The sequence below is a fragment of the Phalacrocorax carbo genome, chromosome 25 (genome assembly GCF_963921805.1).
Source record: "Phalacrocorax carbo chromosome 25, bPhaCar2.1, whole genome shotgun sequence".
Taxonomy (NCBI): domain Eukaryota; kingdom Metazoa; phylum Chordata; class Aves; order Suliformes; family Phalacrocoracidae; genus Phalacrocorax; species Phalacrocorax carbo.
Window position 1 is genome coordinate 3560832 of NC_087537.1, and position 23894 is coordinate 3584725.

The 23894-nt window shown below is 64.7% G+C and overlaps 2 protein-coding genes across 4 annotated transcripts; one reads left to right on the forward strand and one right to left on the reverse strand.

Moving 5' to 3' along the window:
- The first annotated feature begins 785 nt into the window (after positions 1 to 785).
- Positions 786 to 4741, forward strand: SGCA (sarcoglycan alpha). Of its 3 annotated transcripts, none has more exons than XM_064472970.1 (10): positions 786 to 931; positions 1413 to 1565; positions 2111 to 2256; positions 2354 to 2426; positions 2522 to 2720; positions 2836 to 2998; positions 3080 to 3285; positions 3461 to 3487; positions 3969 to 4161; positions 4629 to 4741. In XM_064472970.1, the coding sequence occupies exons 1-9, from the start codon at positions 892 to 894 to the stop codon at positions 4150 to 4152; spliced, it is 1191 nt and encodes a 396-aa protein (XP_064329040.1). In that variant the 5' UTR covers positions 786 to 891; the 3' UTR covers positions 4153 to 4161; positions 4629 to 4741. The 3 variants fall into 3 exon arrangements, with proteins under 3 accessions (XP_064329040.1, XP_064329041.1, XP_064329043.1); XM_064472971.1 differs by having other exon boundaries at positions 3969 to 4148; XM_064472973.1 differs by lacking the exon at positions 4629 to 4741 and having other exon boundaries at positions 787 to 931; positions 2114 to 2256; positions 3969 to 4545.
- A 1709-nt stretch (positions 4742 to 6450) lies between these two features.
- On the reverse strand, positions 6451 to 23544 carry COL1A1 (collagen type I alpha 1 chain). Its single transcript, XM_064473597.1, has 51 exons — positions 23335 to 23544; positions 21521 to 21715; positions 21314 to 21348; positions 21179 to 21214; positions 21002 to 21094; positions 20847 to 20915; positions 20163 to 20207; positions 19842 to 19895; positions 19567 to 19620; positions 19397 to 19450; positions 19154 to 19207; positions 18995 to 19048; positions 18849 to 18893; positions 18525 to 18578; positions 18368 to 18412; positions 18118 to 18171; positions 17689 to 17787; positions 17557 to 17601; positions 17379 to 17477; positions 17059 to 17112; positions 16857 to 16964; positions 16513 to 16566; positions 16199 to 16297; positions 15929 to 15982; positions 15743 to 15841; positions 15386 to 15439; positions 14988 to 15041; positions 14831 to 14884; positions 14650 to 14703; positions 14328 to 14372; positions 14128 to 14226; positions 13802 to 13909; positions 13358 to 13465; positions 13188 to 13241; positions 13033 to 13086; positions 12818 to 12925; positions 12673 to 12726; positions 12195 to 12248; positions 11790 to 11951; positions 11543 to 11650; positions 11299 to 11406; positions 11033 to 11086; positions 10816 to 10923; positions 10498 to 10551; positions 10275 to 10382; positions 10125 to 10178; positions 9826 to 9933; positions 9463 to 9745; positions 8634 to 8824; positions 8308 to 8550; positions 6451 to 8227 (listed from the first exon to the last, which is right to left on the reverse strand). Exons 1-51 carry the CDS (start codon positions 23414 to 23416, stop codon positions 8081 to 8083), a joined length of 4362 nt encoding a protein of 1453 aa, XP_064329667.1. The 5' UTR covers positions 23417 to 23544; the 3' UTR covers positions 6451 to 8080.
- Positions 23545 to 23894: the final 350 nt, after the last annotated feature.

Below are 23894 nucleotides of genomic sequence, written 5' to 3' on the forward strand. Positions count from 1 at the left end.
TTTCTGTCCCCGTACATCCAGCCCCGGGGTGCAGCACGTACCCCCCCACGCCTCCACCCGGGGGTGGCAGGAGGGGAAACTGAGGCTGGGGGGGGGGGCCGGTGCTGCTCCCCTGCCTCCCTGCACCAGCCGGGTGATATTTTGGGGGGTTATTTGCGGGTTTGCTGTCTTCCCACCAGGCACTGGGGGGGGGGGGCAGAGGGGAGCCGTGCCGGGGGTCCCTGCTGCGGGAGGAGCACCCCAAGGGGCTCGGGGATGGGGGAGGGGGGGCACCCCTGCTCCCCGAAGCCGGAGGCGCCAGGACCCTGCAGATACCCCGCGTCTCCCAACGCAGCCTCCCAACCCTTTGTGCGTGACGCGGCGTGACGAGGCGTGACGTAACGTGACGTCTCCCCGCCACGGCCACCCCCTTCCTTTTCCGCCGCCGCCATCCCCCCCGCCCCCCCCCCGCGTCCTCCCCCTGCCCCGAACCCCATCGTCCCGCCGAGGGCCACCCCCTGTGCGCGAACACGCGTGGGGAGACGCTCCTGTCCCGGTGCCACGCAAGGGCACACGCGTGTGCGGGGGCAGCGCTGCCGGCGGGGGGTGGGTGGGGTAGGGGGTGTCAGCTGTCCCCAAGTGCCCCCCCCCCAACCTCGTCCCCAGATGCCACCCCACTACCCTTGAGTGGGGTCACTGGGACAAGCCCACCCATGGGACACCCCACCAGACCCCTCCTCCCCCCCAGCAGGGGACACGGGGGGCAGCCCCGCCGCTCCCCATGTGCTCGGTGACACGGGATGTCCCCCACGTGTCCCCAGTGGGACCCCCCCAGACGGGCCCCCCCCGGGCCAGGCCAGCCCCGCTGCCTCCGTCAATCAGCCCTGGCCCCGCTCCAGGGTGGTGGCGAAGATGGAGGCCCCCGCGCTGCTCCGGGCCTGGGTGCTGGCAGGCGAGTGGCAGCCCTGTCACGGGGGGGTGACACGGCCGGGACGGGGGTACCCCCAGCAGGGAGGGGCTGGGAGGACCCCCCCACCCCACTGCGGGGTGGGGATGGGGGGGGGGGGCGGGGAGGGGACAGGGGGGGACACACATGGCTGCGACGTGGCAGAGCTAAATAAAGCCATCCTGTCCCTGGTGCCAGCTGGGTTTGGGATGGGGGGACGGAGCGGGACCTCTCCGTGACGGGTCCAGGGCGAGGGAGGGTGCTGTCCCCATCCCCGTCTCCCTCCCTGTCCCCTCCTAAATACAGCCCACCCCATTGTCCCGGGACACCTGGCACCGCAGGGACAGGGTTCTGCCCCAGCTGGGTGTCCTGGAGGGGGGCTGTGGGCACCTGCGGGTCATCCCGGGGTCTCTGGGCAATGGGGAAACTGAGGCAGGGAGGAGCCGGGTCCCCCCAGCCCCGGCTCTAGCCCCATGCCTGGCTGCAGCCGTGGCCCTGGGGGGGTCCTGGGCTGCCCTCCCCGACCACCACGTCCTCCCCGACCGCCGCCTCTCCTCCGAGACCGGAGCCATCTTCGTCCATGAGCTGGAGCAGGAGCTGTTCCAGGAGGCCTTCCTCACCGGGCATGAGGATGATGGTGGTGAGGGCCAGGCCAAGGGGAGTGGGGACAAGGGGGAGTCCCGCAGTGCCTGGATTGGGAGGGGGGTCTGGGACTGTTAATGGGGGGCACTGGCTAATGCCTACTCCCCACCAGGCAGGACCCCAGCTGGGCCGTCTGTCTGTCCTTCCATCCCTCTGTCTGTCCATCTCATCCTCTGTCTGTCCTGCCCTCCTTCCATCCATCCCCCCAACCTGCGCTCCATCCCACCCTCCACCCCTCAACCCCTCTAGGGACTCCCGAGCACCACCCCATTGCGCTGTTAAACCCACCCAGGAGTGGCATCCCTTCATCCCCCACCACGGAGGGAGTGGGGGTCACCTCAATTTGGGGTCATTCAGCTCAAAAAAGGGGATCAGGACCCTCTTGGGGCACAGCCGGTGCAGGGACCAGTCACGGTTCCGTGGTGGGACCAGTTGGGAGGGAAAGGGCCTGCAGGGTGTGGGTCCGCCCGCAGCACAGCCTGGTGGCATGTGTGTCTCCATGTCTCTGTCCGTCCTCGCCCATCCGTGTGTCCTGGCACCCAGCAGCCGCCCCCATCACCTTCCAAACCCACCTCCGGGACCACCCCGACCTGCCGCGGTGGCTGCGGTACATCCAGCGTGACCCCCACCAGTCGGGCTACCTCTACGGCTGCCCCACAGCCGCCGAGGTGGGCACCCACACCATCGAGGTAGGTGCCCGGCCCCACGGCCCTGTGCCAGGGGGTGACACGGGGTGGGGGGAGGATGTGGAGTTGGCATCTCTGGGGGTCTCTCCTTGGCTTGCAGGTGCTGGCGTACAACCGGCACACGTACGAGACGGTGGCACAGCGGCTCGTCGTCACCGTCATCCCTGCTCCAGGTAAGGGCTGTGCACCCCCAGATCGCACCGGGCTCTCCCAGAGCCCCCTGGGTTGGGCGTGGGGTGTCCCCACGGGTGCCACATGTCCCCCGTAGGCGGGGAGCCGCCGTACCAGGGTGAGTTCCTGGTGGGCAACAGGAACGTGGAGGAGCTGCTGCCGGCGGCCGCGCAGGAGATGTTCCTCCAGGCCACGGCCAGCGTCTGGGACCAGGACGACCTCCATGTCATCAACATCACCTCCGCCCTGGACCGGGGTGGCCGCGTCCCGCTGCCCATCGAGGGGCGCAAGGAGGGGTATGGGCAGACCCAGGGTGGGGCTGGGGTGCTGGGGGTGCCGCCAGGCACACCCCCAGCTGCCGTGAGTGGGTTTTGGGGGGTCACCTCCAGCCGGTCCCCCCGACCCTGGCAGGGTGTACGTGAAGGTGGGCTCCCGCGGTGCTTTCTCGCCGTGCCTGGCGTCGGCCGCCTCGCCGCAGAGCCGCTTCCGCTGCAGCCTGGGGCAGCAGCCCCTCGCCTCCTGCTACGACACCTTTGCCCCCCACTTCACCATCCGCTGGTGCAACCTCACCCTGGTGAGACCCACGCCCCCACCATCCGTGCAACAACCTCCGTGGGGACCCTCCCCACTCCCCCTAACCATCACACCATTGCAGCTGCAGGTCTGGCCCAGCCCCACGGCGCCGGGGCCGGTGTGGGGTTCCGGGGTGCTGGAGGAGGGTGGGGATTTTGAGCCCCCCACCGAGGTGCCCCCCCGGGACCTGCTGCCCGGGTACCTGGTGACGCTGCTGGTGCCGCTGGCGGTGGCCGTGCTGCTCTGCCTGCTCCTGGGCCACCTCATGTGCTGCCGCAGGGAGGGAGTGTGAGTCGGGGGGGACATGCTCAGGGTGGGGGGTCCCCCCACCCAAACTAGGCCATGGGCACCCCAAGCTGGGTGCCCCTTCCCTGGCCACCACGGCCCCAGGACAACCTGGGGGTGGTGAGCGCCCTTCTCACCATCGTTATATTTTTTTTCCCTTTTTCCCTCTGTTTTGTAGGCAAAAACGGGACCTGGCGACGTCTGAGTAAGTCCCTGCGCCCAGGAGTAGCCGTGTGGATGCTGGGGGGCTGGTTTGGGGGTGGGGGGGGCTTTGTCGCGGCCAAGCACATGGAGCGCCAGCAGGGATGGGGATGGGAAGAAGAGGGTGATGGGGAGCCCTCGACTGTCTGGGGGATGTTATGGAGGTGGTGGAGCCTAAAGGTCTCCCCATCACAAAGGGCCCCCCCAGACCCCCCTCCTCTCCCCACACCTCGGTGCCCCCAGATAACCCCCCACAGACACGTGCTGGAGCACAAGAACTGTTTTACTTCTCCAATAGCCTCGGCGGGACTCAACACCAGCAAGGAGAACCCCAATGATGGGGTGCAGACCCCAGTGACGGGGGACAGACCCCAGTGATGGGGAACAAACCCTAATAATGGGGGGACAGACCCCCCCCAAGGCCCTCCCCAAAGGGATGCGGGTGGGAACGCGGGGCGCAGCTCCCAGTTGTCCTTCTCCCTCAGCATCCAGCTGGTTCACCACACCACCATCCACGGTGACACGGAGGAGCTGAGGCACATGGCCGGCAGCCGGGATGTCCCGCGGCCCCTTTCCACCCTCCCCATGTTCAACGTCCGCACGGGTCAACGCATCAACCCCATGCCTGGTCCCCCGGATGGTGCTCGCGTCCCCCTCCTCCCGCAGTGAGCCGGGGCGGTGGGTGCCTGGGTGACACCAGGGTGATGCCGGGGTGCTGGGGGGGGGACAGTCCCAGGGATGGGGATGGACGATGGGGTGCCATGATGCTTTTGGGGTCACTTTGCAGGGGACAAAAGCCTGGCAGCGGGCAGAGCCCAGCCAGACAGGCAACTGCTCGTCCGGCTGGGCTCTGCCCGCTGCCAGGCTATTGCCTGGAGCATTTTGGGGGGGGCTACCGATATTTGGAGGGGGGGTCATCAGCATCCACGTGCATCAGTGGGGCAATACAGGACACCTGCATCCTATTCCCTCCCTCTTCAACATCATCTGTCCCACCTGGCCTGATGAAACCCTTAAATAAGAGCTGTGGGAACATTATAATCCCTTTTTTTCGGGGGGGGGGGGGGGGGGGGGGGGGGGGGGGGGGGGGGGGGGGGGGGGGGGGGGGGGGGGGGGGAATAAGCTATTTTCTTCCTGTTTTGCAGGTAACGCGGGTGGCTGCGTTGCTGCCACCTCCTGGGGTGGCCCCACCGAGGTCCCTGCTGTGGGGTGGGGACTGGGGTGGCTTTTGGCTGATAAAGTGGCTGTTTAACGATGAGATGTAGCTTTTCTGCTTTATTTTTGACCCCCTGCAAGCAGTCCAGCCTGGCCCTGGTGGCTGTGGTGGTCTTGGCGGGGGCGGTTGGGGGAGGTTTGGGGGTCTAGCCTACTGCTGGGCTCCTTCTGGCTGCAAACAGTGCCTTGAGTTTGCCCGTTCTCTGCCCCAGCCAGCCCCAAAGCTGGATGTCCTCTGGGGCTGGGGGGATGCCGAGCGCTGTGGGGCTGGGGTCCTGCTGGGGAGGTGGGGGGAGTTCCTGGTCTGTCCCTTCTGCTGGGGGTTCCCGCTCCCCTCTGCCCCCCCCCTCTTTGGCTGCTCTGCTCCATCTGGGTGCCCTGCTTGCACTCGCTCCCCCCATGCTCCACCCGTGACACCCCCCCCCAAAGACTTGCACCCCCTGCAAGGGCTTGGGCTGACACTGTCATTGCCCCCCCCCCCCACCCCCAGCCCTGTGGAGGGGAAGGGGCTCGTGGTGAGCCGGTTAGGGACGGGGACAGGGACAAGGTGGGGGACGGATGGCCAGTCCCAGGGACCCACGATGGCACCCCAATGCCCCCCAGCTCACCTGGGTGCCTGTGTCCAGCAGGATCTCGCCTGGAGCCCCCGGCTGCCCCGGCCGCTCGCCCGCTCCACCGTGCAGACCCAGGCATCCCGCCCCGCACCCCCATAACCCCTCCCCGGCCCCCGCCAGGGGGTTCCCCCAGCCCAGCCCCGGCCCCTCGCCTCCAAAGAAAGAGCCTCTTTCACGGCAGCCCCCCTCCTTGCGTGGGGCAGGCGCCAGGGTGGGGGTTAGGAAAACACGGGGGCCTGGGAGGAACAAGGGGAGCCATTGACGGGCCGGGGCAGGCGAGGAGAAAGGCGGCATTGAGGCCCCGTCCCGCTGCCTGCGCAGCCCCCCTCGGTGCTGCCGGGGTCTCGCTCGTGCCCACCGTGACGGTACCGTGGGAGACGTGAGCGCGGCACGTGGTGGGCACGCTCCAGCCCGGGCACACGCGTGTGTGCCCTGCCCGGCTGCCTTTGCACGAGCCAGCGTGCGCGGAGGGTGCTGGAGCGTGGGGGGCACCCGCTTGGGGGTGCGGGGGGCTTGCACCCTGGCACGCACACCGTGGCACGCCTGTTGCAGCCCAGGGTGAGCACAACCCCCTGCCCCAATTTCGGTGCATCACTCCGTGCCCCCCCCCCGCCCCAGCTGCAATACCTGTGCTGCCCCCTTCCTGCTCCCCAACTCTTTGGGGGGACACCCTGGGCTGAGTGCCCCAAACCTGGTGCAGGCTGTCCCCCCAGCCCCCCTTCCTACCCTGGAAGCCCCCCCCACATGTCCCCAAACTCTTCCCCCCATTCGGGGAGGGGACACACACCAAAGTCCCCTTCGCCATGAGTGCACAGGAGCTCTGCCCCTTCCCCAAATCCAGCCCAGCCCTCCTTGCTTAGGGGGTGGCTCCCCCGTTCCTTCCTCTCCCCCCACCCCCAGGGCGGCGGGGGGGCTGAGCGAGGAGGAGGAGGGCTGGGGGGCTGGCGGGGGCCGTGCTGGGGTGGGAGGACAGGCAGGACGGGAGCACAGAAGCTCGGTGGGAGCAGAGCGGGAGCAGCCGGGAGGAGAGCGCGAGCGGGGACGAGGGGCACCGCACCCCCCACCACCCACCCAGGACCCCCACCCCAAGCCCCGAGAGCGAGAGTCGCCAGTAGAAGAGCACCCCAGGTTTGTTGGATCATTTCACATGCTTTATTTCAGCAGTCAAAAAAAAAATAATTAAAAAAAAAAAAAAAGACAATTTCAAATTATTATACATATACAAACTAGGTACAGACTCCGGGAGAGGCCGGAGCATCCGCCGGGAGATGGGCCGGCAAACGGGGGTGGGTTCGTGCGCCTCCGTGCCCAGGGAGGGAGGGAGGGAGGGATGGATGGATGGATGGATGGATGGATGGATGGATGGATGGATGGATGGATGGATGGAGAAAAAGCTGCTGGAAGATGAGAGCGGAGCTGAAGATCCACCTGCTTAACCTGGAAAGTGGGGTTGTCCTTTTTTCCCTTTCAAGGCTTTTAAATTTCTTTTTCTTTTTTTTGTGGTTCTACCTTGTGTTTGCTCCGGGATTTGCTTGCGGGATGGAGGGGGGGGGAAGTAAACAGCACCTTTAGAAAATTCACAAGTTGAGCTGGGCAGCAAAGAAAGGGGGGGGTGGGGGAACCCAACGAAATAGAGGGAAATTAAAATAAATCAAGCTGAGTCGCGTCTTTGGAGGCTGTAGCACCAGGCAGTCCGGGTTCGGGTGTTGAAGGACCAGGATAAAAGAGAATTTGAAAAAAAAAAATAACCCCAGGATAAAAGTCCTGGGGGGAAGAAACCTCAGCGACTCCTGAGGGACCTTAAACAGAGGAAAATAAAAAGAAAAGATCAACAGAGCAATAAAACAGAGAGATGGGGAGGGAAACATTAGAGAAAAATTAGCACCTTTGCTCTGAACCTGGCAGGAAAGTCCCGGCACGGCTGAAAAACCCCAAACGAACCTAAAACTACTTGAAATAAAAATAACCCCAAAATTTAAAAAAAAAGAAAGAAAGAAAAAAAAACCACAAGAAAACAAAACCCCAAAGCACAGCGGTGAGGTAGCCTTCCAGAAAAGGAGAGTACGCAGCGAAGGGTCGGGTCTGCTCGGCGGCGGGGGCAGCGGCCGCTCCCCTGATGTGCTTGGGATTGAATGGATTTTGCTGCCTGAATAAAAATAAAATAAGAAAGAAAAGGACAAAAAGAAACCAAACACAAGGGGAAGGGGGAGAGGGAGAGAGAGGGGAAAACAACAACAAAAAGCAGATTATAACCGAGAGTTAAACATCTTCCTTGCAGCAAAGAAATTTAATATACTAATGAGATGCAAGAAGCGAAGAGGCCAGCGGGGGGAGGTCGGCTGGAGGGGGGCTCGGCCGGTCCCGGCGCTCCGGGCTGGGGGGGCTCGGCACCGCGGGGGGGGCTCGGCGCGGCGGTGCGTTCGGTGAGCCGAGCCCTGCCGCCGTCTTCGGGGCTGAGGAGCGCCTGACCCCGAGGAGGAGGAGAGGAGGGCAAGCAAGCGAACCCACTTCCTGGTGATTTGGTTTGAAAAGTCATTTATTTTTTTATTTTTTTATTATTTTTTTTGGTTTAATGCTTTTTTTGGGGTTGTTTTTTTTTTTTAGGTTTTTCTTTTACGGAAACGCAAATAGTTTTAGAGACGCTGGATAGAAACCGACACAAATTCAAGTCCATGTGAAATTTTCTCCTTTTTTTTTGGCTGTTTTTTTTTTTTTTATTATTATTATTATTATTATTACTCTCTCCTGTTACGCGTGGGGCGTCCGGTTTACAAGAAGCAGACGGGGCCGATGTCGATGCCGAATTCCTGGTCTGGAGCGCCAACGTCCATAGGAGCCAAATCGATGATGGGCAGGCGAGAGGTCTTTGTCGTCTTGTACTCGATGACTGTCTTGCCCCAAGCGCCGGTGTGACTCTGCGGGGAGGTCAGGATCAGCCCCGTCCCCACACAACGGCCCCACCACCACCGCCGAGACCATCCCCCGGCCCACTCACCGTGCAGCCGTCCTCGGTGACGCCGTAGGTGAAGCGGCTGTTGCCTTCGGCCCTGATCTCGATCTCGTTGGCGCCTTGGAGGAGAAGGGCCTTCTTCAGGTTGCCGGTGTCCTGGTCCATGTAGGCGACGCTGTTCTTGCAGTGGTAGGTGATGTTCTGGGCGGCCTCGGTGGACATCAGGCGGAGGAAGGTCAACTGGATGGCGACGTCGGCTGGGTTGGAGCCCTCACCACCATACTCGAACTGCCGGAGAAGAGGCGTTAGGCACCGCGGAGCTGGTTGTCCGTCCCAGTTGTGTCCCCACCCCGCACCGTCCCCCTGCTCACCTGGAATCCATCGCTCATCGTCTCGCCGAACCAGACGTGCTTCTTCTCCTTGGGGTTCTTGCTGAGGTACCAGTTCTTCTGGGCGATGGTGGCCTGGGTTGGGTAGACGCACGTCTCGCCTGTCTCCATGTTACAGTAGACCTTGATGGCATCCAGGTTGCAGCCTTGGTTGGGGTCGATCCAGTATTCGCCTGCAGGGCAGAGGGAGGGGGGTCAGAGAGCGGGAAGGGGGGCAGGTGGCCACAATGGGTAGAGGATGGAGGTGAAGAGCAGCCATGAGGGTTGGAGGTGAGGGGAGGTGGGATGGAGGTGAGGGGAGGTGGGATGGAGGTGAGGGGAGGTGGGATGGAGGTGAGGAGAAGGTGGGATGGAGGTGAGGGGAGGTGGGATGGAGGTGAGGGGAGGTAGGATGGAGGTGAGGAGAAGGTGGGAGGGGCAGAGGATGGAGGGGCAGGTGAAGGGTAGCTGTGAGAGATGGAGGATGAAGGGATGGACGGTGGAGGTGAGGAGCAGCCATGAGAGATGGAGGAGGAAGGTGAGGAGCTGGTAGGAGGGATCAGGGGGTGGAGCATGGAGCTGAGCAACAGCCATGGGGACCAGAGGAAGGAGGTGAGGAGCAGCTCTGAGAAATGGAGGGTGGAGGTGAGGAGCAGCCACAAGAGGTAAAGGATGGAGGTGAGAGCAGCCATGATAGACAGGATGGAGGAATGAAGGTGAGCATCAACCACGGGGGATGGAGGAAGGATGGAGGTGAGGAGCAGGTAGAGGGGGCAGAGGGATGGAGGTGAGAGTATCCCAGAGGGACGTGGGGACTGGTGGGGACACTGACCGCTCTTCCAGTCGCCGTGGCACATCTTCAGGTCACGGCAGGTACGGGCAGGGTTTTTGCGGGTGCCTTCGGGGCTGCGGATGTTCTCGATCTGTTGGCTCAGGCTCTTGAGGGTGGTGTCAACCTCCAGGTCCCGGTCGCGCATCACGTTGGCGTCGTCAGCTCGGTAGTAGCGCCCACCGTCATGGGCCTTCTCCTGGGGTGGCTGGGGCAGGAAGCTGAAGTCGAAGCCGCCGCTGGGGGGGCCGGGAGGACCAGGGGGGCCAGGTGGGCCGGGGGGACCCTGTGGGAGGAGGAGGATGGTGAGCAGAAGACAAAGGCAGGCGGCTCTGGGCAGGCAGCGGCAAAGGGGCTGATACGTACAACTGGGCCGACATCGCCGGTGCGACCGCGGGGGCCAGGGGGGCCGATGGGGCCGGGCAGCCCGTTGAGACCATCTTTGCCAGCAGCACCAGCGGAGCCAGGAGGACCCTGTGGGAGAGGAAAGGGGGTGAGTGTGGCCATCCCACCCAGGCGGAGTCGTCCCCTCCAGTCCCAACCCATGTCCCCACGAGAAACCCAATGACAGCAGGACACAGCCCTGCTGCGGAGACCCGCTCCCCCCTGCTCTCCACGGGATGCTCCAGCCCTGGCTGGAGGTCATGGCTCAGCCAAGGACTTACTCTTGGACCGGCGGGACCAGAAGCACCAGAAGGACCTTGTTCACCAGGAGAGCCCTGTGCAAAGCAAGAAACAAGAGGTCCCGTCAGCATCTCACTCTGCTTCCAGGACATGGGGCAGTACCGGGGCCACTGTCACCCCATGGGACTTACAGGAGGACCAGGTGGGCCCTGGAGACCGGAGAAGCCTCTGTGACCCTTCATGCCTCTGTCACCCTGTTCACCAGCTTCACCTTTGTCACCACGGGGACCTTGTGGACCCTGGAGGAGGAGGAGGAGGAAGAAGAGGGGTTGAGCAGGGTCCGGGCCAGCCACTGCCCCCGCGCCCACAGGGACGCAGAAGCTCCAAGGAATATGGAGGAGAACATCAACTTACAGCAGGACCGCGAGCACCAGCAGGACCAGGGGGGCCGGCGGGACCTTGGGGACCCTGGGACAGGAGAGAAGGGGACAGGTTAGAGCATCCTCTAGCTTCTGCTTTCCCCGGCTCAGGACACCATCACCCCAAGCAGGGCGATGGGACACCCGGCTTCCCGGAGAAGCTCCTCCAGCGGCAAGAGCTGAGCCTGGTGCTGGACCCTGACCCGCTGCGGGTGTGCGGGATCAGGCCTTGGTCCGTAACTGGGTCGAGTCCGGGGTGACCCCTGGGACGGGGAGGGGTGCGAGGGGGGGCGCTGGGCAGAGCATCACTTACGGTCTCACCGCGATCTCCGTTCTTGCCAGCAGGACCGACGGGGCCAGGGGCACCGGGGGCACCGGGAGCACCAGGGGGGCCGGCAGGGCCAGTCTCACCACGGTCACCCTGTGAGGAGGAGGAGAAGGAAGAGGAGGAGGAAGAGGAGAAGTCAGGTCAGTGTGGGCCAGCGCAGCCCCATCGTCCCCTCCCGCAGCCCCCTCACCAGCCCACTCACCTTGGGACCAGCAGCACCATCGCGACCAGGGGCACCTTCAGCACCGGGAGCACCCTACAGAGGAGCAAAGACCCCCTCGTTAGGGCAGGCGGGGGCTAACGAGGGCCTGGATGGCACCGCCTCCACTCAGCCCCCCGCAGGCTGCACCGCGCACCGACTACGGCAGCATCCATGAGTGCCACGAGTTGGCGAGTCCTCAGCAAACCGAATGCCGAGATGAGGGGGTCCGTGCCCCCCAACACCGACGGTTGCCCACGGCCGCTCACCTCACGTCCAGCTTCACCAGGGGGTCCAGCCAGGCCAGGGGGGCCCATGGGGCCGGGAGGACCGCGCTCGCCAGGGGAACCAGAGGGACCTTGCTTGCCGGGTTCACCCTGTGGAGGAGAGAGGACAGGGGACATCAGACAGTGGTGAGCATCCTCCCCTCTAGGGCCGCAGCCAGGGGGGGCTGCACAGGTGAGTCCAACCCTGGGGGGTCCCAGCATCGTTTCACCCCCGCTGGATACTCACAGAGGGGCCGGGCAGCCCAGGGAAGCCTCTCTCGCCTCTCTGTCCGGGGAGACCGACGACACCACGCTGTCCAGCGATACCTTGGGGTCCGGGGGTGCCAGGAGCGCCCTGCGGGGACACACGGCACCTCAGGGTGGTGGCAGTGGCGGGGGCCACCCTCCCCATGGAGGGGATGGCTGAGGGATGCCAGGCGGCATCCTGGCATCCCTGGCTCTGCGGAGGGCGTCCGAGTCGGGGGGTGACTTACGATGGGGCCGTCAGCACCAGGAGAGCCCTTCTCACCGGGGGGGCCAGGGGGGCCAGCAGGGCCAGGCTCACCGGGGCGGCCAGCGGGGCCGGTTTCACCACGGGGTCCTTTGCCACCTTCCTTCCCGCTGGGGCCGGGGGGGCCGGGGAGACCGATGTTTCCCTGGGCGGGGGGGGAGGCGATGCCATCAGGCAGAGGCCCAGGACCCCCCCAGCTGCCAGCTGAAGGGTGGCCAGGTGTGTCCCAGTGCCAACTGGGACAGGGCGGCCACGTGGAGCCGCCTGGACGGGTGCCCAGCACCTCCCATCCCGTGTCCCCCCATCACCGACAGCCGCCGTCCAGCACCCTCCCGCCCCCCACTTCCAGCCCCCCACCTCTTGCCCCACCGGGGCCAGGGGTACTCACAGAGGGGCCGGGGGGACCAACTCTTCCAGCAGCACCAGGGAAACCAGTAGCACCCTGGAAGGGAGAAAAGCTGGAGTCACCAGGGGCCGGTGACATGGCTCCTGCCGTGGAGCGGGTCCAGGGGACTGTCCCCTGGCTGGCGGCCACTGCAGGGAGCCCTGGGGCCAGTGGCCAGGAGGAAAGCATCCATCCAGGGGGGGATAGGGCTTATTTGGCGGGGGGGGGGGGGGATAAAGACAACATCCCCCCCTTTTCCCTTCTGCTCCAACCCCACCATGGGATGAAGCCACCCCGGGTCGACGCCATCCCCCCAGACAGTTTTAGGGGTGCAGGGCTGGAAAAGCCCCAGCTCCCCTCTGCCCCACGGTGTTGGGGGGGGGCAGAGCAAAACATAGGTAAGTCACCTCGGGGGTGTTTATGCCTGGGGGGGTCTCCTGGGGGCACCAAACCCTCCCACCACCATAAGACTGGTACTTACAGGGGGTCCAGCGCTACCACGAGCACCTTTGGGACCAGGAGCACCAACAGCACCCTGTGGAGGAGGAAGAGGAGGAGGAGAGGGGTGAGCTACAGCGTAAGGCTGGACCCCGAGTGGGTGTGGAGTGGGGGGGAGTGCAACTTACGGCGGGGCCAGGAGCACCAGTGGGGCCGGCAGGGCCGGGGGGACCGGCATCACCCTTGGCTCCAGCATCACCAGTTTCACCTTTAGCACCAGGCTGGCCATCAGCACCCTGCAGGAGAGCGGAGAGGGGTGAGCCGGGGAGGGGGACACAGTGTCACCCCCAGCGGGGCAGGATCAGGCCCCTGGGGCAAGGAGGAGCAAGGCCGTTGTACTTACGGGGGGGCCAGCAAATCCAGCAGGACCGGGAGGGCCGGGCTCGCCACGGTCGCCCTAGGAGAGAAGGCGAGGATGGTGTCACCCCAGGCGTGGGACAGCCACCCATGGCCACCAAAGGATGGCCACACAACAGCCAGGATGGGGGGGACACTTACAGGAGCACCACGGGCACCAGTGGGACCAGCAGGACCGGGGGGACCAGCTTCACCCTGGAAAAGGGGAGGAAAACAAAAGAAAAAGAGGTCAATGCTGTGGCAAGGAGGTGGCGCTGGGTACCAGGACACATCTGTCCCCGGTGCAGTGTCTGGTGGGGGGATGGCCCTACCTTGTCACCGGGAGCACCAGCAGGGCCGGGGGGGCCGATGGGGCCGGTCAGACCTCGGAGACCGTCTTTGCCAGGAGCGCCGTCAGCACCTTTGGGACCTGGGTCGCCCTGGGAGAGGAAGATGATGGCGGGTTACCTGGGGAGCTCCCTTTGCACAGCAGCACAGAGGCTCCCCTGGTGCTTCATTCAGGGACTATCCTCATCCTCCTCCCAGGCTCTGGGGGAAGAGCTGGGCTCAGCGCCCAGCTGGCAGCAAGGGCCTGTCCCTAAGGGCCACGCTCGATGGGGACAGAGGTGGCACTGAGCATCCCCTCCCCAGGGGGCTGCTGTCCTCCAGTCTTGGCTTAGGGGAGTCCATCCAGCCCCGAGAGGATGATGGAGGGGGACAGGGACAGCGGGAGCAGAGGACCAAGGGGGCACATCAGGATTTTGGGGGACACGTACTCTGTCACCCTTGGCGCCTGGCAGGCCGGCAGCACCACGCTCTCCGGGCATACCCTGCAGACCGGGGGGCCCTTGGCCACCGGGGGCACCGGGGGCACCAGCATCACCCTGGGCAAGAGAGACAGAAGGTGGGTGTTAGTGAGAACACGGCACTTCCTCGGCACAGCAAATTCCTCCCCAGCTTCAGCCCCAGCAAAAGAGGGTGAAGCCAAACCCACCCCCACCCTCCCTTTACATCTGCACCCCAAGAACCACCAGCTGGGGACGGTCACCCATCACCCGGACAGTCCCAGCCCGGCACAGTGGCACCGAGGCCTCGCACCTACCTTAGCACCATCGTTACCGGGAGCACCGTTAGCACCACGAGGACCTTGGGGACCAGGGGGGCCTTGGACGCCGCGTTCACCTGGGAAACCTCTCTCGCCCTGGAGGGGGGAGGCAGGAGAGGGGCCGCAGCCGTCAGGGGGGTGGTGGGCACAGCGAGGGTGCCAAAAGCCGGCTGGGGAGGGAGTGGGGTTCAACTCACCCTGGCACCGGCGGGACCGGGAGCACCGACATCTCCGGGGACACCCTGGGAGGGGAGGCAGAGGGTGCAGAGTCAGCGCGGGAAGGGGTGGCCTTGGGGACAGGCTGGGGGGTCCCCGGGATGCCCCTCAGGGGCGGAGAGGGAGGGGGTCCCACAGTCCTAGGGGGATGGGGCAGGGCTGGGGTCCCCGCTGCTCCCAGTGGAGAGGCTATGTGGAGCACCTCGGGGTGTGCTGGGGGGCAGCCCCCAGACCTGGCTGGGAGGGGGGCAATGGGGAGGGGACAGGGACGGTCACACTGTGGCCGTGCTCGCCCACACTCACCTGCTCACCGGGCTTGCCAGCCTCACCGGGGGGGCCAGCGGGGCCCGGCAGACCCTGGGGAGGAAGAAGAGGAGCGATGAGACACCACGGAGGTGGGTGACCAAAGCAGACGAAGAAAGGGGCAACGTCACCCCGACCCTGGATGGTTTGTCCCCTCTCAAGGGAAGGGGACTTCCCTCACCTGGAAGCCAGGAGCACCAGCAGGACCTTGTTCACCTCTTTCTCCAGCGGGACCCTGGGGGAGAAGGGACAAGCATGAGGGGGGGCAGTCAGCTCCCAAACCCCTTCTCCAGTGGCTGAGCGCAGCCATAGGTGGCCAAAGGCTTGTTGACACTCACAGTAGGGCCAGGAGGACCTTGGGCACCAGCTTCACCGTCTTTGCCAGCAGGACCCTTTGGAAGAGAGAGAAGAGAGCACTCAGGGCACAGCCTGGATCTGCAGCCCAGTGATTCCCTGTGGGACTCTGCCCCCTCCCTGAATTGTGGGGCTGGATGTGGCCGTAGCATCCTTCGAAGAACAGAAGCCGCGGCGAGCTGCCCGCGGCCACGTCACCTCCCTGCTGTCCCTTCTCCAAAGCCACTGGCAGCCGCCAGGCTGGAATCCCAGCCACCTCTACCCGCTGCCATCCCATCCTTGGAGCCTTCCCCAGCCCCATCTTGGCCGTCCCAGCCCCACGCCGGTGCGAAGCTCCCTGCCAACCCCCCTCCGGGCTGGCTGGGCTCCGGCGAATACTTACGACAGCGCCGGGGGGACCGGGAGCACCTCTCTCGCCAGGTTTGCCAGGCTCACCCTGAAGGCAAGAGAACAGGATGAGACCCCTGATGGGACCACAACACCGGCAGGCAAGAGCCTGCAGGCTCAGACAGGCACCAGCGCAGCCTTCCCTGGGCGGGGGTCACGTCCCCTGAGCCACCCCCCCCCTCGGGTGCCTGCTTCGCAGGAGCCACGTGCCCACCCACAGCCACCGTCCTGGTTGGTGGCAGAGGCCAGCAGGCAGGAATCCTTCACGGACTGGGATGCCTGCATCCCTCTGGCAGCATCATCCCCAGCACCCCCCTCTTCCCTGGGGGATGCAGCGCTTGTTCACACTCACCGCAGCACCTTTAGGACCAGGGAAACCCATCACGCCAGCTTGACCTCTGGCACCAGGGGGGCCGGGGGGGCCGGGGCGGCCGTCTTGACCAGCGGGACCCTATTATGGGGAGGGGGAGTGAGCACCACGTTAGCAGAGCCCATGGCGAGCCGAGGCAGGAGCGGGGCATCGGTGGGTACAACTTACAGGGGGGCCAGTCTTGCCGTCGGGACCGGGGCTCCCAGGGCTTCCAGTCAGACCCTGCAAGGGAGCACGAGGTGGGTTAGTGGCTCACGGCTCCGAGAGATGCTCCAGGGAACGTGAGCGGCCTGGCAAGCGGCTTCTCCACCGGCATGGAGAGTGCGGCAGCCAGCGCCCGTCCCTGGAGCGGGGCCACCGGCGCAGTGGCGGTGCCGACGGCGCTCGCTGTTCCTCGCAACCCCCCTGCCGCCGTGCCCACCACCCCCTCGCGCTCACCTTGGCACCGGGGAGGCCGGGTTCCCCGGGGCGTCCAGCTTCACCAGGAGATCCTTTGGGGCCAGCGGGGCCGGGGGAGCCACGCTCGCCGGGGGGACCCTGGGGAGGGGTGGGAGAGGGGACAGACGGTTACCCCAGCTGCAGGACATCACCCGGAGAGGGGGACAAGAGCCGTGTCACCGGAGGTGGCAGTGACACAGAGCCGGCTTCGCCACCATGTGGGGACAGGTGACAAATGCCCGGTGTCCCCACCGCCCCCGCTGAGGACACGGCTTTCTCGCCCAGACAGGCAGGAGGGAGACCTGGGCACCTACCTTGGGACCGGCGATGCCATCAGCGCCAGGGAAACCGCGGCTGCCGGGAGCACCCTGCGAAGGACAGGAGGGGGGTCAGTGCGGTGACACGGGGTGACCTCGGGGAGATTAGGGGTGCGGGGAAGGGATGTGCCAAGGTGGCACCTGGCCACCAGTGGTGTCCCTTCTGAGGTGATCCACTGGAGACCTCAGTGGCGCACTGGAAGGGGCTGGAGGTGTCACCACGGTGGGTGCCTGTCCCTTAGCACCCACGAGGCTCAGCCGCTGGACGTCGGGAGATGGGAGGAGGACAGGGATGGGGACGGGGACCTGGCAGGGGTGGGACAGGGACTGCTCCTACTCACACGTTCGCCAGCGGGGCCAGGAAGCCCAGCAGGGCCAGGCTCACCACGGGCTCCTCTCTTGCCTTCCTCGCCAGCTGGGCCAGGGGGACCTTGGACACCAGCAGGACCCTGGGGAAGGAGGCAGAGGGATGAGCACCCGCACACAGGTGTGTGGGATCCAGGAGGGACCAAGCCCCCGAGGAGATGTGGGGGGGTCACTTACAGGTTCGCCTTTGGCACCAGTGTCTCCCTTGCTGCCTGGAGCACCGGGTTCACCCTGGCGGTGGAAGGAGAGAAGAGGGAAAAGATATTTAACACCAGATTGATGAGCAAAGGGAGCCCTGAGCTGCACCCTGCCTGGTCCCTCAGCAGGAGGCAGGATGCCCAGCATCTGTCCGCCCCTAGCACCATCCTGCACTTGCAGGGCTGGAGGAGACAGGGGTTGCCAGAGGAGGCATCTCCAGGTGGGACAGCAGCTTGCTGGAGGAGCAGGAGGGATCCGACCCCGGGAGAAGGCGGATGAGGGTGTCCAGGGATACTCACGCTGTTACCCTTGGGACCGGGGGCACCGCTGGGACCCTGGGGTCCGGAGGGACCACGGGCACCGGGGAAGCCGGGAGCGCCAGCAATGCCAGGAGCACCCTAGAAGAGGCAGATGAGGAGGTGAGGGAGCAGCGTGGACCCTCATCCCAGAGCCAGGTGGGGGGTGAAGGACACTCACAGTTGCACCCTTGGCACCGGGTTGACCATCAGCACCGGGGTTGCCCTGCAGAGAGAAAGAGGAGGAGGAGGGTTATGCCAGGGCTGGCAGGACGTGAGGCCGAAAGGCAAGGAGCTGTCAGATGCCACTTACAGCAGGACCAGCAGCGCCAGCAGGGCCGGGGGGACCGGGCTCACCACGGGCACCTTGGGGACCTTCGCTGCCACGAGCACCCTGGGGACCAGTTTCACCCTGGGGAGGAAGAGGAGGGAAGAAGAGCCGTGAATGCGAGGGCTGCCCTGAAACCACTGACATGGCTGATTTCCCCTTCTGTCTGCAGCTCCTTTCCCATGGAGGCAAAGCCAGGAGAGATGCCCATGGGACTTGGCTGGGGACGTCGCTGTCTGCCCCACTGTCCCAGACAGCAGCGAGGCGGCAGCACTTCACCTTTTCTCATTTCTGGGCCACGTGGGGAACCCATTCGATGCTCAATCCTTCTCCCACCCACCAGCTCCCAGTTTCCAGCAGTTTTTCCCCACCCAGGAGATGCCACCTGGGAGCAGATGGTCAGGCAGGTCCTACCTTAGCACCAGCAGCACCGGGGAAGCCGGGGGGACCAGCAGGGCCGGTTGGACCCTAGAGAGGAGAGGGGGCACGTGTCGGAGGAGGGAACCCACCTTGCACATCTGGTGCTGAGGGGTTTTCCGGGCAGCAGAGCTCTGGCCCCCAGCCAGGATTTCCTGGCCGCGGTGGAGCCGGAGGGGATCTCCCTCCAGAGAAACCACAGCTGATGCCGGGTACTGGCTGCGGCGCAGGTTTGGGGGTTACTTACGGGAGGACCAGCAGCACCGGGAGCACCGTCGTTACCACGAGCACCCTGCAGGAAAGGAGGCACGTTAGTGATGCCCACCGGCAGGAGAGGTGGCCCCCAGCCCCCCCCCATGCCCCGGGGCAGGGGATGCTCAGCTCTGCCCAAACCAGATACTCACAGCAGGGCCAGATGGACCGGGACGGCCTCTCTCGCCGGGAAGACCACGAGGACCCTGGGGAGGGAAGGGGACGTGTTTTTGTCAGCAAAAGAGCCACTTTTCCCTTTTGGGGACTCCTCCCATCCTTGTGCCCCCCCATTCCCCCATTCCTGCCTAAAGAGATGTTTTCAGGGGGTTAAACGCCCTCTTTGCCCCATTCCCTGGGGAAGCATCGCCAAGGACGAGCTGTTTCCCCATCACGTCTTGCCCCCCCCAATCCATATCCCCTCGTGCTGGCCGAGGCCAGATCCTCCCCCCATGGTCCCTGGGGACTCCAGCACTCACCATCTGCCCAGGAGCACCGTTCTCCCCGGGGCTGCCAGGCTCACCCTAGGAGAAAGGACAAGATTGAGGGACCTGCTCCAGAGGGAGGGAGGGAGCAGCGATGACTTTACCAGGAGGGCAGGGGTGCCACTGCCACCACTCCTCACCTTGGGACCAGCGGGACCGGGCTCACCCTTGGCACCATCCAGACCACTGAAGCCCTGGGGAGCAGGAGAGAGAAGAGGGGGGGAGTCAGGAGGGGACCCCCTGATGAGGTTGGGCTCCCCCTTCCCCTAAATCTTGCAAGCAGGGGAGGAGGGACTCACTCTGTGACCCTTCATGCCTGGCAGACCGGCGGTTCCTGGGAGACCACGTGCACCCTAGGAGAAAAGGGGAGGTGGTGATGGAGGTGCTTTGGGGTGGGGGGTGTTCCCACACCCCCTTACCCCTGTCCCCAGAGGGGGCGAGGCAGCTGGTGTCACGTCCTTGCTATGCTACCAGGCAGGACATGGAGGGGGTGTCCCCTCCTGTGTCCCCTGGCGAGGGCGTCCCAGTGGGGAGCATCTCACCTGGGGGCCGGGGGGACCGCGCTCTCCGGGACGGCCGGGCTTTCCAGCTTCACCCTAAGGACAAGGACACCAGGTTGGTGGCACGTCCCCAATCCAGGTGGCTCCTGCTCACCTCGGGGGGCCACCAGGCCCCAAAGAGCGAGGGGAGACCCCATCCAGAGGCCACTTACATCATCTCCGTTCTTGCCAGGGGGGCCGGCGGGACCACGGGGACCCATGGGACCCTAGGAGAGATGCAGGGCAGGGATGAGGATGCTGTGGGTGACGGCTGCGCCCTGTCACCCTGACACCCGGGCTGGGCAGTGCCAGCCTCTGGCAGCCCCGTTCCCACGGATCCCAGCTGAGATGCCCCGGAGCGGGGACAGCGTGGCCGTGGCCGGGAACAGGCGGCCTCATCCCCATCCCCGTGGGACATCAGGCTGGAGGAGGAGGTGGCAGGACTCACAGAAGCGCCAGGCTCTCCAGGTTCACCAGGGGGACCTTGGAAACCTTGAGGACCCTGTGGGTTAGTGGGAAAAAAGGGAAAAAAAGGAAAAAAAGGGTTAGAAAATTAGAAGATTGGGCCTGAAGACCCCGATGGCAATGGCGGTCTGTCGTCCTCCCCCCCCCGTATGGCAGCATGAGGACACACGTCCCCACGTGTTCCCGTACGCAGTGGGAGGGGTGGGATGCCCCACCCTACCCTCGCGCCGTCCCGTCCCACCCGGCCTCCCGCCACCCGGAGGGGCCTTGTCCCCAGCACGGGACGGGAGGGTGAGATACTCACAGGAGCACCGGGAGGGCCGGGGAGACCGCGGGGACCAGCTGGACCCTGAGAAGGAGAATGGGAAGTGGTGATGAGTGGCTGCCATGTCACCCTGTCCCCATCCTTGTCTCCATCACCACTCCATTGCTGTGGTGACAGCCCATCGCCACCCCACCATCATCCCACTGCTGTCCCCATCACCACCTCACCTTTGTCCACACTGATACACCGTTGCCACCCCATCACCATCCCATCCCTGTCCCCATCACCAACCATTCCCTGTCCCCACTGTCACCCCATCCCTGTCCCCATTGCCACCCTATTGCTGTCCCCATCACCACCCCACCTCTGTCCCCATCACCAACCATTCCCTGCCCCATTGTCACCCCATCCCTATCCCCATGGCCACCTCATCCCTGTCCCCACGGCCACCGCACCCCTGTCCCCATCACCACACCACCCCTGTCCCCATCACCACACCACCCCTGTCCCCGTGGCCACCCCACCCCTGTCCCCATGGCCACCTCATCCCTGTCCACATCACCTCCAGCACCAACATCCCTCCCCATCCCTCCCACCTCTTACCACTCCACAGCATCCTCAGAACCACCGGCACTGGAATTGCTCCCAGCTTCACACCTCCCCCCTGCGTCCCCCCTGCGTGTGTCCCCCCCCCACGGGGACCCCTGCCACCCCGCTGCTCACCATGGGGCCAGGCACAGCCATGCCGCCAGCTTTCTCGTCGTAGCCATAAGACATTTGAGGAGCGAAGTTCTGCAGGCAGGAGGGAGAGCAGGGGGTAAGCGGGGCGCAGACACCCCCACAGGGGTCTGCACCGCTGAGGACCCCCCCATACTCACTCCGCCGAGGCCTGGAGGACCTGGAGGGCCTGGGGGTCCCGGGAGGCCAGGCTGTCCAGGGATGCCATCTCTGCCAGGGGGGCCGGGGAGTCCCTGGGGAGAGAGAAGAGGAGAGTGAGCTCCAGCAGGATGGGGGTCCCGGTGGGGGGGAGGGAGCTCTGCGGGGGCGATACCCACCCTGTCTCCTTTGGGGCCGGTGTCTCCCTTAGGACCCTGTTGGGGAGAGGCAAGACGGGCGGTTAGAAAAGAGGTTCTCCAAAAACAGGTGGGGGATGCCGCGGGGTTTGGGGGGGGGGCTAAGGGAGCCCTTACCTCTACTCCAGCGCTTTCTGGGTAGACAGGGGAGGCTGTGGGAGAAAGGAGGGGCATTTAGAGGAGCCGAGTGCGACCCACCACCCCACCCAACCCTGCACCCACCCCACAGCCCCGACACCCAGGGGAAGGATGCTGAGCTGGGGCAGGATCCAGCCCTGCCGCTCCCTGGGGACCCCCCGGGGGACGGAGGGGACGACACGGTACCGTCGGTGTCGGGACAGATGGGGCAGCACTCTCCGAAGGGGATCTCGGCATTGGGGCAGTCGGAGGTGTCCTCGCAGATCACCTCGTCGCAGAGGATGTTGCCGCTGTCGCAGACGCAGATCTGGCAGGGTTCGGGTTTCCACACATCCTTGTCGTTGTACGTTAGTCCATCCTGTATGCAGCTTCCAGTTTGAACTGGGAGAGAGGGGCAGGGCAGGGGGAAGCATGAGGGCGGGGGGCACGGCAGCAGCCCCCTGCACGGCCCTTCCCTTGCTCTCCCCCCCCCCTTCATCCCCCCTTCTCCTGCAGCGTTTCTCCCTTCATCTGTTTCTCATCAGCCCATTGCGGTGACACAGGAAAAGCACCACAATAAACTCTTCCCACATACGCTGGAATTTAAACAAAAACCTCCAGCCAGTTGCTGCGTCCCACGGCGGATGGGGCCAAGGCAAATACCCCCGCGGCGGGCAGGGGGTGGGCACGGGGGTCCCCGCCGCCCACGGGGGACGGGGACGGCGATGGGGATGGGATGGGGATGGGATGGGTGGGATCGGGTGGGTTGGCCCCAATGTCTGGGCTGAAATTAGATCCAGGCGGCTGCGGGATAGGGCTGGATCAGGCCAGATGGGGTTGGGGAATTAGAGTCCAGAGACTGGAGACAGGCAGGGGCTGACGTGGGGAGGGCAGGGCGGCGCGCCAGGGCCTGGGGCTGGCCCCATGGCGGGGAAGGGTCCTGGGGAGGGGGCGCGGGGCTGTTCCGGCCTGTGCCCCCACCCCCGCTCAGCAAGGGCAAAAGGGAAAAGGGAAAATGCAAAAGGCAACAAAATACAAAAGGCAAAATGTGAAATACGAAATGCAAAATACAAAATGCAAAAAGTAAAACGCGAAATGCAAAAATGCGTACTGCAAAAGGCAAAATGCAGAACGCAAACTGCAAAAGGCAGAACGCAGGGTGCATGTTGTCAAATGCAAAATGCAGAATGGAAAGGGGAAAAAAAAAAAAGCACTAAAAAAAATTCCACCCCCCCAAATGACAAAACTGGGCAAAATGTAAAGGGCACCGCAGGCCTGGCCCCGTCCCAGGTCCCCCCGTGTCCCCACGCCTGCAGGTGGCAGGCGCAGGCGGGCGCAGGGGGGCACCCGGCGGTGGGGGGCCGTGACCCCAGCCGTGCCCCCGGCCCCCCCCCCCGAGCCCCCGGCCCCGGTGCAGCCCCACGGGGAGGCCGTGGGGTGCTGTCCCCGTCCCGGGGCGGCCGAGCGGGGCCGTCTGGCCAGCCCCGACTTTACAGGCTGCCGAAACATTTTCCTTATGAATCATCCGAGACTTTTCTAATTCTTTCCTGATGGCTTTTGCAGATCCTGGGGCCGGGCCCCCCCCCTCCCCTCCTCTCCCCCCTCGCCGTTCTCTCCCGCGCTCTTTCCCCCCTTTCCCTTCCCTGCCTCCTCCTCCCCTTCTTCCCCAGCTCCCTCCTTCCCCACCGGCTCCTCTCCACCCTTCCCTCCCTCCCCACTCTTGGCAGGGCGCCCCGACTCTCCGCACCGACACAGACCCCCCCCTAAAACCCTTTCACCCCCCAACCCCAAACCCCCTCCCAACCCACTTTTTCCTCCTTATTTTTTTATTTTTTTTTTTCCTCCCCAGGAATTTCCCCCAAGTTTGTTGTTATTTTCCTCTCCAGATGCCAACCACCCCTTTATCCTTCCCCAACCCACGGCAGCGGGACCAAGCGTCGAAGATGCCGCCCAACCCCATCCCCACCCACCACCCCGCGTCCCGCCGGCCACGAGCACCGTCACCGACAGCGGCTACTTACTGTCTTCTTCTCCTTGCCCGCGGGTGAGTAGTACAGTCGCTGCTATCAACAGCAGTAACCGAGAATCCACAAAGCTGAACATGTCTAAATATTAGACATGTAGACTCTTTGGGGTCTCTTTTGTTCTTAGGTTGGGGTCATACGGGGCCGATCCGACTCTGGAGCTCCAAATCCAGACCCCAGCAGAAACTTCCTACTGCCCTTGCCCACTCCTTCGCCTCCCCTTATATACGATGCGGCGGCGGGGAGAGGTGGGACCCATCGCAAACGGAGAATTTTGGACGGCCCCTCGGCCAATCAGCGGCACCCAGCGAGTTGGGGGGCAACCCTCGCGCCCCCACCCCCCCCGTCCGTTCATGCACACGCATACACAGACGTGCACACGCGTGTTGTCCCGAAGCAGGGCTGGGAGCGGTGGTTGTGGGGTGGATGGGAAGGGGGTGCTGGGGTGGGTGGGATGGGAGTTTTGGGGGCCTTGGGGGGGGGGTTCTGGGGGTTTTTTTTGGGGGGGGGTTGTGCTTCCTGAGGTGTTTGGGGGGCTGGATGTGGTCGGGCGGGGT

Coding starts and splice junctions, on each gene's coding strand:
- SGCA (XM_064472970.1), top strand. CDS start 892: ATGGAGGCCCCCGCGCTGCTCCGGGCCTGGGTGCTGGCAG. Junction 932..1,412: donor CCGGGCCTGGGTGCTGGCAG/GCGAGTGGCAGC, acceptor GCCTGGCTGCAG/CCGTGGCCCTGGGGGGGTCC. Junction 3,488..3,968: donor CGGGACCTGGCGACGTCTGA/GTAAGTCCCTGC, acceptor CTTCTCCCTCAG/CATCCAGCTGGTTCACCACA.
- COL1A1 (XM_064473597.1), bottom strand. CDS start 23,416: ATGTTCAGCTTTGTGGATTCTCGGTTACTGCTGTTGATAGCAGCGACT. Junction 11,087..11,298: donor CTGGTGAAGCTGGACGTGAG/GTGAGCGGCCGT, acceptor GCTCCTCTGTAG/GGTGCTCCCGGTGCTGAAGG. Junction 8,825..9,462: donor CCACGGCGACTGGAAGAGCG/GTCAGTGTCCCC, acceptor TCTGCCCTGCAG/GCGAATACTGGATCGACCCC.